At 39.1% G+C, this 13,971-nt stretch overlaps 1 protein-coding gene across 1 annotated transcript in view; it reads right to left on the bottom strand.

Moving 5' to 3' along the window:
• Window positions 1-13,971, bottom strand: part of GOLGA4 (golgin A4) — a 110,950-nt gene that overhangs the window by 38,083 nt on the left and 58,896 nt on the right. Inside the window, exons 13-16 of the mRNA XM_055134558.1 lie at window positions 8,821-8,999; window positions 8,145-8,273; window positions 5,958-6,113; window positions 2-4,236 (exon numbers count right to left, since the gene is read on the bottom strand). Of these exons, the coding sequence (XP_054990533.1) occupies window positions 2-4,236; window positions 5,958-6,113; window positions 8,145-8,273; window positions 8,821-8,999 (4,699 nt within the window). The remainder of the gene's footprint in view (window position 1; window positions 4,237-5,957; window positions 6,114-8,144; window positions 8,274-8,820; window positions 9,000-13,971) is intronic.

The following is a 13,971-nucleotide window of genomic DNA, read 5'->3' as shown; positions in this document are numbered from 1 at the left end:
CTTGATTCTCTCTTCCATTTCTTGCTCATGTTCTTTCTTTATTATATCCAATTCTTGCTGATGCTCCTTCCGCAACATGCGAAGATCTTTCTGCAATTTAACAATCTCCTTACCCAGTTTCTGCTTCTCTCGTTCTGCCCCTTCTAATTTAAACTCCAGGTCATTGTGCTCAGCTTCCGTGTTACTGAGCGATCTGGGTTGGACCCCATGTGATTTGGACTTTTCATCAGCACTCGTTTCCAAGGTATTTGTGGATATATTTTTTTCATCTATCTGCTGATGTAAAGCCTGTAAGTTTTCATATTTTGAGGTCAGTTCTTCCACTTCAACTCTATGTGCTTCCTTCTCTCTTGCTAAGCACGAATCCAGCTCTTTAATCTTTTGCTCCAACATCTGACAGGTTAGTTCCTTCTCCTGGAGGATTTTCTGGACATTATCATCCAGATTTTCCAAGTTTTGCTTTGCTGTGTTATTTTTACCTCCCTCTTTTTCTATTTGTTGAGATGTTTCTAAGGATTTTGTGTTCTTTCCCTTAAGTTCTTCCTGAAGATGACTGATCATAACTTGATCCTCGTGTTGCTTTGCTTCAGCATGTTCGATCTTTTGTAAGAGCTCCTGGTATTTGCATTGCATTTCAGAATAAGAAGAAGTCGTCACTTCTCTTTCTTGCTCCAGTTTCTGCAATAGCTTTTCTTTTGCCATTAAATCTCTTTGTAAAACACTGATTTTTTCTTCACATGCTTTCTGCACACAGCCCTGGGAAGCTACCTCTTCCTGCTCAGCACATGCCAAGCTATTTGCTGATCTGGGTACAACTGATGCTTCTGACAGTGGTGAACTCTCTGTGGACTTGAGTTTTTCTTCCAAGATATGAATCTCTTTCTCCCTTTCCTTCAGTTTTATATGCAGCTCATTCAAACGGCTTTCTGCATCTTGTTTATACTGCTGTTCTTTCTCTTCCATCTGAGATAGTAACTGCTTCTTGATAGCAGCAATTTTCTGTTCAGCTTTTTTCTTCAGTTCTGCTAATTTTGTAGCACTTTCTTGTTCAAGTCTACCTTCCAATGCTTTTAATGCCTGTTCTTTGCTCTTCATACTTGAATCCATACATTCTAATTCTTTCTTTGTACTTTCCAGTTCAGCTTTCACAAAAGACACTTGCTTTTCCAGTCCTAAAACTTTTTCTTCAGCTTCTTTAACCCTGTTGTCCTTCTCTTCTCCTAACTCTTGCATGTGCTGAAGTTTCTGAGCCAGTTCTTTCTCTTCTATGTCCTTTTGCTGGTTGTAGTTCCTAAGAACTTCACTTAAGGACTCGATTTCATTTGTTTTCTGAGCAACATGTTCCTCTAATTCTGCAATTCTTGCAGTTTGAGTTTTTAACTCAGTCTCTAAATTACTCTCCTTTTTCTCCAACTGGCTCTTCTTGTCCTCCATTTCACCCTTTAAACCTTCAAATATCTTACTTTGCTGATCAAGGTCTTCCTTCAATAAGGTTATCTTCTCGTCCTTTTCACTGGCTTCCTTTGTTTTTAACTCAAGCTGCGTCTGCAATTCTTTAATAGTATTTTGATACTGTGTAAATTTTGACTGAGCTTTCTTCTTCCATTCTGAGAATTTGTTGGACAAATGATCCTCCCTTTCAAGAGCAGACCTTTTCTCGTTACTCAGAGTTTCAGCTTTCAAGGATAAATCTTGCACCTGAGCTTGTAACTCACGTTGTTCTTCATCATAATGCTTTCTGAGAGATGAAATGGCTGCTTCTTTTTCAGTTTGGCTGATGCTATTCTCGAGCTGAGCATTCAAATCCGTTAACTGTTTACTCAAACTACTGATCTCCAGCTTTTTCTCTGTAAGCTCTTCTTTCATCAAAGTGAGAGCATTGATGTTTTCAGCTAAGTCTTTCTTCAGCTGAGTGATACAAGACTCCTTTTCCGAGGCGGCCTGCTGCTGATGGCCTCCTTCCATCTGCAGGGCTTCCTTTTCAGTTACAAGGCCTTCAATATCAGCCTTCAAGCTCCTAATCTGATTTTCTTTTTCTTCTAACTGACGGGAAGCCTGTTGAAAAGAACTGTGGAGTGTACTCTGCTCTTCAGTTAGCTGCCTAAGCTGTGCTTCTAGTTCAGCAACTTTGCAAGTTTTCATTACTAGTACCTCCTTAACTTTCGCCGTGTGGTGCTGACAGTGAGAAATTCTAGAGAGAAGAGCATTAATTTTACTGCTACTACTGTTGATGAGTTCACTTGTTTTGGTTTGTAAGAAGGCCTCGGATTTCTTAGAGTAAAGATCCAGCTGAACAGCAAGTTCCTCAGACAGTTTTGCAAATTCCAAGCTTTTCTCTTCCAGGCTTTTCTGACTTCTTTCATGCGAAGATTTCAAACTTTGGAATTCTTCATCTGTAGTTTTCAACTTGTCAGTCAACTCAGAAACCTTAAGTTTATCTTTTTCTGCTAGCATCTTCAGTTCAACTATATGCTCCTGATGACAAGTATTCTCCTTCAGAGAATGAGCCAAGTCAACTTCCAGCTTTTGAAGCTGTGCCTTCAGTTTAGTTTCATTTTCTGAGAGAGAATTCGTATGAGCAGACTTCTGGTTTAACTGTTCCTGCAGTTCCTTTACCTTTGTGTCCTGCTTAATCCCTTCTTCCTTCAGCCATGCTATTTCCTTGTTCATCTCTTCTTTCTCACACCCAAACAGAAGGATCTTTTGCTTCAGTTCAGCTACCTCTTGCTCTTTTTCCTGTAACTGAGTTTCATGGTTTTCCTGAAGTTCTTCAGCTTGCTGATTAAGTTTCTTTTCCCAGACTGATATGACATCATTGAGTTCTCGCCTATGCACCTCAGTAAGACTTTCTATTTGTTCCTTCTGGTTCGTTTCCAGCTTTGACACAGCATCATTGATTCCAGCTGAGTTAGCCTGTGCCATTTCCAAAATTTTGGCATTGAACTGTTTTTCTTTCTGACTAAGCTCTAGAACGGTATTTTCAAGCTCTTTTTTAAGTTTCGCCTCCTGATCCAACAGTTTTTTCTTTAATGCTTCTTGCATTTCTTTAGCTTTTTGCTTAATTTTTTCCATCTTTTTTTCTTGATTTTTCAATTTGGTTTCATATTCTTCATGCAAAACACTAATACTGTCCTCCTTTGCTGACAATTTCTGTTTGAGTATTTCAGTTTCTTTGCTTTGTCCTTCTTTCATTTGCAAAATTATATTTTCTTTTTCCATCAATATTTGTTTTATCTGTTGCTGTTCTGCATTGTGATCTTTAAGCTGGGACTCATAGAGTTGGGTTAAAGACTTTACTTTTTCTTCCATTTCACTATTCTTCTTCTCAAGTTGCTGCAGTAAGTCCTGTACCTGGATTTTGTGTGTGTCTAACTCAGTACAGACAACTTTTCTCTGTGTTTCAACCTCAGCTACCTGTTTGGTAAGAAGAGATTTTTCTGTTTCAAAGTCTAACAACTTCTGCTGCAACTGGGCTAACTGCTCCTCATATGTTTTTGCCTGCTCCTGTGCAGTACTCTGGTGTGACTGACAAAGATCAAGCTTAGCAGATGCCTCTTGGAGTTCCCCTTCAGACCTTTTAATATCTGCCTCTAAGTTTTCCACATGAGCCTGATGCTCTTTTAGATGTTTGTCCTTTTCCTTCAGAAGAAGCTCAAGTTGATTGATTTCATCTTTTAATGCCTTCTCAGTTCTCTGGAGAGACAGCTCTTGTTCTTTAATGATATTCTCAACTTGTTGCTGGTGGTGACTTTTCTGTTCATCTAATTTGGCTTCTAATTCCTGCTTCACTTTATCTGCTTGATCCTTTAGAACAGAAAGTTCCTCTTGTAGTTTATCACGGACTTTTAATACTTCTGAAAGTTCAGAAGACAGGGATTCTAGTTCTGTTTGCTTCACATCAAGCTTTTCTAAAGTCTTTTCGTTCATCTCTTCTATGTGGGCCTGGAAGAGAATCTCTTTGTCCTTCAACAATGTCTCTTTCTCTTGTTCATGCTTTTCCCTAAGCTGTTCCATTTCACTCTGATGCTGTTGCTGCAAGACTTGAAATTTTTCAGTCCAAAGGTTATCCTGCTGGTGCTGTAGGCTTTCCAATTCTGTCTTGTGTTTTTCAATCATGATTGTAATTTCTTTATTGTGCTTATTTTTTTCAGCTTCCAAATGAACGGCCAAATCGTCTGATTGATTTTTGCTCTCTTGCAAGCTTTTTTCCAAAGAACTTTCTAATTCAAGAATTCTCTGTTAATGAAAACAGATGTATTTTTGTTAAAAAACACATTTGTTTATTAGCAATAATAGACATGGCATAATGTCTATACATACCATAAAATTAAAATTTGAACAAATAACTAGGTATATCATGCCAAATATTAAAAAGAACAAAGAATCTGTGCTTAGTTCCTAAAGGAATTATATAATAAAAAAGATTCTATTCTTAACACAAATCATAATTCCAAATTTTTTTTCTATTTATTTCAACAACATATTTTCAAGAATTTTTTTGTTTGTTTTTTGCTTTTTGGGTCACACCCGGCGATGCACAGGGGTTACTTCTGGCTAATGCACTCAGGAATTACTCCTGGTGGTGCTCGAGGGACCATATGGGATGCTGGGAATCAAACGTGGGTCGGCCGCGTGCAAGGCAAACGCCCTCCCACTGTGCTGTTATCACTCCAGCCCCACAAGAATATTTTAAATGGTTAGCAAAATTAAAATAAAACACAAATAGATAATAGAAACATGGGTATTTTTTCTACTCAGACTATAATAGCATTCTATTACTTTAATAATTTAATTTTGAAAGGAAATGTGTACAGTTTTTCTACACCAAAAATATTTAAAATTTTTCAAAAAAGAAGGAACTTCTAGAAACAGGAATGTAGCTCAGTTATGGAGCATATACATTGCATGTATGAGGCCCTGGGTTTGAAATCCAGGACCCTTCCAAAAACATCACTCCTCCAAAAGAAGAAACTTTCCATTTTTTGAAAGATTACCATTACCTCATAAACATAACAATTTTGACTGAAATGAAAAAAGGCGGAGATGAAGAATGTCAGCTGGAAAGAACTAGAAAGAATCGGTGAAGCAATGAAGCTGATTCCTTTGCACCTGACTTTCAAAGCAAGCAAGTGGAAAATCTAGACCTCCTGAGAACCAATTCCCCTCCACCATGCCACTTTAAGTATAAGTGGGAAGCCAGACAATAAAACACAGTTTAAAATGATGCTTAAGAACTGTGAGTAGTTCACTATCTATATTACCTTAAAAGTAAAAATGTAAACAGTAACAGTTTATTCAAAACCAATCACTCATGGGGCTGGAGTGATAGCACAGCGGGTAGGGCATTTGCCTTGCACACAGCCGACCCAGGTTCGATTCCCAGCATTCCATATGGTCCCCCGAGCACTGCCAGGAGTAATTACTGAGTGTAGAGCCAGGAGTAACCCCTGTGCAATGCTGGGTGTGACCCCAAAATTTAAAAAATAAAAAAATAATTTAAATGACTCATACAGTTCATACGCTGCTTCCAAAGGCCGTAAAAATGAAAAGGTTTATGTAAAAGCATGACATCAGACTAACGCAAATGTGATACAAATATTATCGATTATTTCCAGAACATGGTATGAGATGAAGTTGACAGCCAGGAAGTTGCCTGAGCAAGTTTTGCTTTCAAAATGAGACCCCCTTCCTACACAACAGTGATGAATGAACAACACAGCAGAATTGCACAGTTCAAGTACAAAGACAAGAGTGACGAGTAGAAACACAGCCCACTGCAGGCGGGTCTGGAGAAAACGAAGCCAATCTCAAAACCGCTCTCCCGTCAATAGCTCTTAAAACCTAAAAATGAAGCGTAAATGTATCTCAAGCTAGCCCATTCAAGCCACAGCTTCTGTACGACATTATAGAGACACACCAGCAATTCCACAGCTCTGAACACAAATATTTAAACTTACAGTTCTGTAGGTCTCGGCTTCATGTTGAAGGTCCTTAAGTTTCTTTTCGCTCTCTGAGAGGATTGCTTTTTTCTGCAACTCTAACTCTTCCAGAGCCAGGGATTCTTGCTGTTCTTTTTCTTGGGTGATCTTCAAATACTCCGATTGACTTTTTTCCTGGGTGAAAAATCAACAATAACATCTCAGACCCACTGAACTCTTCCGTGGGAGTGGCCTGCCTCTGAGCTAGAGGGAGGCGGTATCATCGCTACTCCAGTGTCTAGTCCGCATGAATAAGGTGTGCCCTGTGCATCTGGCCCACCTTTGCCACAAATACTGCTGAGCTGCAAAATTTGGTTTCCGTAACCCCCACTGCAACTGCTGCTTTTCACTACCTCCAACTGTTTTGCAAAACAACACAGAAAATGAAGGGTGACATAACAACTGCTCTCTTCTCTACACTTCAGGTACTTCAACTCTAAGGCAAGAAACTAGACTGCAACTGTATAGGATTTCTGATGCTTTATTTTAATCTAAATCAGCAGATTACATGTCAATATATGGATTATATCAAGGAATTATATATTAAAGCATGCATCACTCTTCAAATGACAGGCTCTGTTACCACTCCATCAGTCCTGAAAAGCTTATTTGACTGATGTTATACACACACACACACACACACACACACACACACACACACACATATATACTGAAATTTTTAAAGAGAATCTCTAGAGAGCACATTAAACACTTAGTAACTTTGGACTCCAACTAAAATCAATTATCTAAATCTGCTCCTTAGCGTTCATCTTGCCAAAAGGCAATATTTTCGAATGAATAATAATACTGCTTGGAGGGAAGATCTGTATAGTTTATAACTGCTTATAATATATATAAATATATATACTGAAATTTACTTATATACTATAAGCAGATTTATAAAAAATTTCATTTCTATAACATGAATTTTAAAGCATCATTTTAAATATAAACAATGTCCTATAAGCTATATTTAAAGACATCTCTATATGCTCATAAAAAACAAAAGGTGAAATTTCAATAATCTGCTGATTTTGATGATCAATTCAAAATTAGTTTCTTTGAGAGATGAGTACAGAGGGGAGCAGAAGGGGCCAAGCGCTTGTGTACACATGCCCATGGCTTGCCTGTGTTCGTGTCCTGCGCTGAGTCTGTCAGCAATCCCTTGAATATGGTTTTAACAAAGCTACTGTTCACATCTCAGTTCTCAAAAGGCCAGTAACTCCAACATGAAAATCATCCACAGCTGGTCACAGAAAATTCCCTGACTCGACTGAAGAACCACTGCTGGGGACCCCAGGGATACGATTCCAGTGGTAGCTCACAAGCCTTGCACGCATTAGGCCTTGGGTTCAATACCAGGTAGCTCTGAGTCTCCCTACCTCCCCTACCACACATGGCCCTCGAGCCACAACAAGAAGCAAAACCAAAGCCAAAAATCACTGCTGGGCCCAGAGACAGCTCCGAGGCAGAGTGCCTGCTTTGCACACTAACCACGATACCTGGCACTACCAAGTATGCAAGCACCACACCAAGCGTGCAACCCCTGGAGCACGACAACAATAATAGCAAAGGTGTTTGTTTAGTATTTATCCAGAATGTTTAGAGATTATAAAAATATTAATGAATAAACTTAATATAGCTTCAAATATTTTAATTATTCATACCTAAGTATATTTTGTCAGTTTGTTTTTGTTTTAGGGCCACACCTAGTGGTGCTCGGGGTTTATTCCTGGCTCTGAGCTCAGGGATTACTTGTGGCCAACTCAGGATTATATGGGATGCCAAGGATAAAACCCGGGTTGGCTGAGTGCAAGGCAAGGGCCTTACCTGCTGTACTATCTCTCTGGCTCCCATAAATATATTTATAACTAAATGTAAACATAAACTCTCCAAAGTTTAGTGACAAAGGTACCTGCAAGCCTGAGGGACTTGATTTCCCAGAACATCCACACGTGACCCAGTGCAAAACCACCTGCTCTGCCACTCAGGATTCTTGGCACAACAAAAAAAATCAATGCAATCTCCAGCATACTGCCTAGTGTGTGCAAGCACCATAAAGAATGTACCAGAGCACCACAATGAAGTGTGCAACTCACAGCAAGTACAGCACCCAACACTCGGTACCCAACACTAACATGGAGCAAAAAGCAAAATGGTACTTACAAGAGCTACTTTCATTTGCTCCTGCAGTTCCCTCTCTTGGGCCTGGAAGCTCCTGGTTAGTTCCTGCTCTTTGCTAGCCAGCTCCTCTTCATGAAGTTTCTGTAGTTTTGCCACTTGTTCTGAGGATTTCTGAAAATCAAATAATTAAAATGAAACATCTAGAACTATGTAACTTTACAAATAAATAATAATGCACGAGTCTAATTACTGACCTAATAGTTTCTTTATCAGAAAAATCAAAACATAATTCTCACATAAATCAAAAGTCACTAAGTCTTGGGGTCCGATAATACAGGGCTTAATACAAGCTGGCTGTGCATTCCACCGATCCTATTCAAATCTCTGCCACCCCATGGGGTTCCCTGGTTACCAACAGAGTCACAAATAGCCCCTGAGCACCTCAGGTTGTGGCCTAAAACTGAAAATCTAATCACAATTCTTGAAAGTCAAAAGAAAATCCATAAAGTGTTGTTCCTCATGTAAGACAAGGAATACCACTTTTATGGGATTAATATTTTGTTTTACCTGTCAAAGCATTTTTTCTATGTCATGAACATCACAAAATAAGTCATGGTCCAAAATACATAAAGACGTTTACACATAAAGACAGCTAGAAAATCATTAAGAATGAATTTCAAGATTGCTAAGGCTTATCTCAATCTAGAATAATTCTTACTTTTTTCACATTCACAACCTCCTGTTTCACCCGACTTAATTCCTGTTGGAGACTGACACGTTCTTCCTCATTTGCTTTTTCAATAGCTTTTATTTGTTCATCCATTTCTGCCTTCATTTTCCTCCGTGCTTCTTCTGATTTTTGGGCTGTACTTAAGGCTTTTTCAAGTTCTTCAAAAGCTATAATGAAAACAGCACAAAACAAGTATCTCAAGAAATACTATCACTGAGCTAATGGATCGATTGTTCATACAGTTTACTAGAAACTAAGAGCAGCAGTAGCAAGACGGGTTTAAAAAAAAAAAACTTATTGTTTTAAGCCAAGAGGATTTCTGAGTAGCTAAACAAAGCCGTAAGTAATGTCCAATCACTACAGCCAATTTGTCTTTGAGCTCAGGATTAGAATCTTTAGAATGCTTACACAAACTGAAGCTTTGATGTTTGAAAGAAAAAAAAATCAACTCACTAACAGCTCCTCACACTACCCACAAGCATCCTTATGGGCAAAAAAAATATTTTTTAAATGAATGTACTTCCTTCTGTACTATATAACTTCAACTGCCTTTTTTCTTTACTATGCAGTTCATGAATATTATCAATAATGGGCATTATCAGTTACAAGGGCATTTTAGAAAATGAAAAATTCTTTGACTAATCTTGTTTTTTTATTTCAACTACATAATAAAAGAGAAGATCTTTTTAGTAATACTTCCTAGCTGAGTCACAGTTTTAAACAATGTTATTGTGAAAGAAAACCTGCTCTTAAGTAAGTGAAAACCTTTAACTGATTCAAGAGCATATAAGGAAAAGGCAATAACAGCAAGAACTTCTCAAATGAAATACAAAATCAAGGCCTGCAGACAACTCACCTAGTCTATAGTGAAAAAACTTTTAAGAATCACTTGCCTGGCACCAACCAAAATCCATATAGAAACGGTGCAACAGCTGGGTAACTGGGCACCAGAACAGGTACTGGTATATATTTGTATGCCTGTACATACCTACATGTGTAGGTATAGATGTGTACATGTGTGTACTGTGTAAGTGCATATACATACCATATATACATATATATGCTTGCATGCATACACATATTCTCTCACTGACACAATGATACCCTGTGAAAATCCTATTGTCCTTTGCATCCTGATTCCCTCCTTTAGACCTCAGACTAAAAGCCACCAGGCATCCCTTTTAGCAGAGATGAAGTATTTTATCCAAACACCAGAGGGGGGCTGGAGCGATAGCACAGCAGGGAGGGCATTTGCCTTGTACGTGGCCGACCCGGGTTCTATTCCCAGCATCCCATATGGTCCCCTGAGCACCGCCAGGAGTAATTCCTGAGTACAGAGCCAGGAGTAAGCCCTGTGTATCGCTAGGTGTGACCCAAAAAGCAGGGGGCGGCGGGGGATACACACCAAACACCAGAGGTTTGGAGGTGGGTTGGGTTTTTTTGGGTTTTGTTGCTTTGCCTGTCTGTTTTGGAGTTTGTTTGGTTTGGTTTGTTTTGGGGCACACACCAGGTGGTGCTGAGTGCTTATTCCTGGCTCTGCACTCAGAGATCACTCCTGGCGGTGTACAGGGAACCATATGGGGTGCCGAGGATTGAATCCTGGTCAGCTGCATGCTATTCGGATAGGGATAAAGGCCCTATCTGCTGTACAATTGCTCTGGGCCCTGAAGATGAGTTTTTAATTCTTTCAAGAAGCATACTGAAGGATAACAGTTTAGTTCTACCACTGTTGTCAATATTATACAAATAGTATTTCCACTACCAGTGGCATAAAAAATATGGGTTCACCTACAGCATCTGGGAAAGAGGAGAAGGGGACCATATGGGGTGCTGGGGATCAAACCCAGTTAGAAGCCTGCAAGGCAAGCACCTTACCCACTGTTACTAGTTCGAGAGGCCCTGACTTTCCCAATATTTTAAAAAAATAACCTCTGAAAACTATATCTTTGATTTTTAAAAGATCTACCCAATTTATTCTTTTCATAAAACCAAAGAATAAGACTCACAGTCAAATAAGATTTAAATATCAAAGGAATTTGATATTTACCTATAAATATCAATATCAATATTAGCTGATGATATTTACCTATAAATATCAATTCTTACACATAATTATATAGGGGGATCATTCGATGGGTTAAGCACATAAGCACATGCATTATATGTGAGAGGCCTGGGTACCCAGTACCACATGATCACCCAAACACTGCTGGAGTGATCCCCAGGCAGACAGCCAGGAGTAGCTTCCGAGCAGAGCCAAACAACATATACATACATACAAATATATATGTATATATATATATATACACATACATATACACACACACATATGTGTGTGTAAGAAAATGAAGTATTTAAAAAGAAATGCTGTCTTTGTGTTATTCTTTTGCTATAAATTCCAGGGTAGATCATTTAAAAAATCAGCTCTTGTATTAATAAGAAATCAGTTCCCTAATTTCTTAACATAGGTAAAGTGATTCATTAGGGAAAGGATATTCTATAATACAACACACACCTCATATTTTATGTTGAAGGTTTAAATGTAGGGAAACTTTTTAAAAGCCTGGTAACACTGTATAGTGCTGTCACCAACAACTGTTCTTTAGCATGTTAAATTGCATCTTAACGGTTCTATTTTGCACAACTATGTTAAATCAGATTCAAGAAAAACTAAACAGTTTTGATGTTCTTCCAGAAAAGGTTTCTAATAAGAATCTTGTCAATTAAGCAACATAAAATTGTTTATAGTGAAAATCAAGTGAGTTTCCTTGTCTTTACTTTTTTTCAGTTCTAGTATTAAGTAAGATATAAAAATAGAAGGCTGAAGAGATAGTACAGTGTTAAGGTGCTTGCCTTGCATCTGGCCAACCTGACTCAATCCCCAACACCATGTAGTCACTTTCCAAACAAACAGCAACAAAGTTCTAATTGAAATATAATTTTCTAATAGTTTTCTAACTAAATCTTAAGAGTACTAACCTATAGTTTAATTTTAGTGTTTTCTGTACTGAAATCATTTTAAGTCACTAATTATCCATGATGGAATAATTAAATCAGAATAGTATCCCACAAGGGTCTTCTTGTTTTCATTTGGAGGCCACACTTGGCAGTGCAGGGGTGACAGGTGGTGCTTGGGGGTGGAGTGGTAACATAGGAGCCATGGATTGGCTTCTATATGCAATGTTCGTAACCGCCCTGGCCCTCTACCAGTTTTAGCCTAAATATAATTCCCTCCTTCACTTCAGCCATTAACTCAGAAAATAATATTATTTTATACCTAAGCAAAAACCCTTCAGGGGCTAGAGCGATAGCACAGTGGGTGGGGTGTTTGCCTTGCACTCAGCCTACCCAGGTTTGATTCCCAGCATCCCATATGGTCCCCTGAGCACCGCCAGGAGTAATTCCTGAGTGCAAAGCCAGGAGTAACCTCTGCATTGCCAGGTGTGACCCAAAAAGAAAAAAAAAAAAACCTTCAACCCTTTTAACTCAGCATCCTCATTCAAATGTAATAACTGAACTGAAACATCCAACTTTAGCCTTAGATGATAAATCATCTTGAATACAGAAACTTATCATTGATTTAAGGAAAATTCCTTACTTTGCCTTATTTAAAATGAAATGATGTGACTAAGCTCAATTGAGCAATAATAAATTGGGGAATGTGGAAAGAGGGTACAGTACTTTACACAGCTGGCCTGGGTTTGAATTTCAACACCTCTAGGGTCCCCGGAGTCTGCCAGTAGAGATCCCTGAGCACACAGAGCCAGGAGGAAGCCCTGACTGGGCGCAACCAGTAAGGCTAAAAAGCCAAACAAACAAAAAAGTAATAATGTACCTTTCTGACCCATAGTTTCTGAGCCTAACAACTACTGACGGTTTTTAACTCAATAAAATGCAACAAACTGAAAACCTGTCTTGGTCATCCTGTTTCATTGAGAAGTCTCAACCCCACCCCCACCACGCCCTGCCTCGTAAAGGACATGTGTACTGACATGTCCACAGAGCCAAGCACTTTTTCAAATTCACTTTGAATCCTACACTGCACCACAAACAACACTACTTCCTTTATTGAAGTCTGTACCATCCATGGTGCAGGAGGATACTGTGAATCTACTTACTAGCTAGAAACATCCTCCCTTCTGATCTTGCAACCACCTGACTCCAGGAAGCTGACTCCATCTACTAAGTGGTGTGATATTCTCAGAGTAAATTCCCCAAGCTTTCAAAATGAAACGCTGTTACAATTGAACAATGATACTACACAGGAGTAAGTATGCTCTGAATGCCTAATTTATCTTCCAATTACTGACAAAGAGTATGTGAGTGGGGAGGAATAAAGCTGAGCCAGTCACAGCTGACAAGTCTTCTGCCAACATGCAGGGTGCATGGGGAACTACGGTCACAGCACACACCAACAGGCTAAGCACAAACTGCCGCCAAGTGTTGCAAGAACACATCCTGTGTTCTTCCAAAGCGAAATTCGATGTATCTCAGGCAACTCTTGTTTTAAAAAAAAAACACAGTGAAAACATTTCTAGGAAAGTCTTAAGAAAGCTAAAGCATGGTTCTCTCTGAGCTAAGGTTAACAAGGAGGGGCTTTTGTTAGCTCATCTCTTTCCAGTTCAAGATGAAGTTCACTCATATCCTTGGGAATTTTAAAAATGGACAAAACACGTACTCTGAGGGTAAATAAGAAAGGATGGAAAGCAACAACTCAACAATCTAACCTTTGGGCCAAAGAGATAGTAGTGTGGGAGAAAGCAAGAGCAGAGATGGTGATACGGGCGAGACAGTGCACTTGCCTGGCACATGGCACACCCAGGTTTGACCTGCAGCAACCCATATGGTCACCAGAGCCCCATGGGAATAGAAGTAAGCCCTGAGCACAGCTGCGTATGGCCCAAAAAGAAACTTTTTTAAAAATATCCAATTATTCCTTCTATATAACATGTTTATAGATTGTTTGCATTCCATTAGTAGATGTGAAAAAAAAAAAGTATCTTTAAAAAAGATGGTAGAAAGGACTGGAGAGACAGAACAGCAGGAAGGGTGCTTGCCTTGCAGATGGCTGACCCCGAGTTTGCTGCCTGGCACCCCATATGGTTTCCATGACTGTTCCTGAGTGCAGAGACAAGAGAA

This window comes from Sorex araneus, chromosome 4 (genome assembly GCF_027595985.1).
Source record: "Sorex araneus isolate mSorAra2 chromosome 4, mSorAra2.pri, whole genome shotgun sequence".
In the NCBI taxonomy this organism is placed as follows: domain Eukaryota; kingdom Metazoa; phylum Chordata; class Mammalia; order Eulipotyphla; family Soricidae; genus Sorex; species Sorex araneus.
Note: the sequence above shows the minus strand (reverse complement) of the source record. Positions and strands in the feature narration are given on the sequence as shown.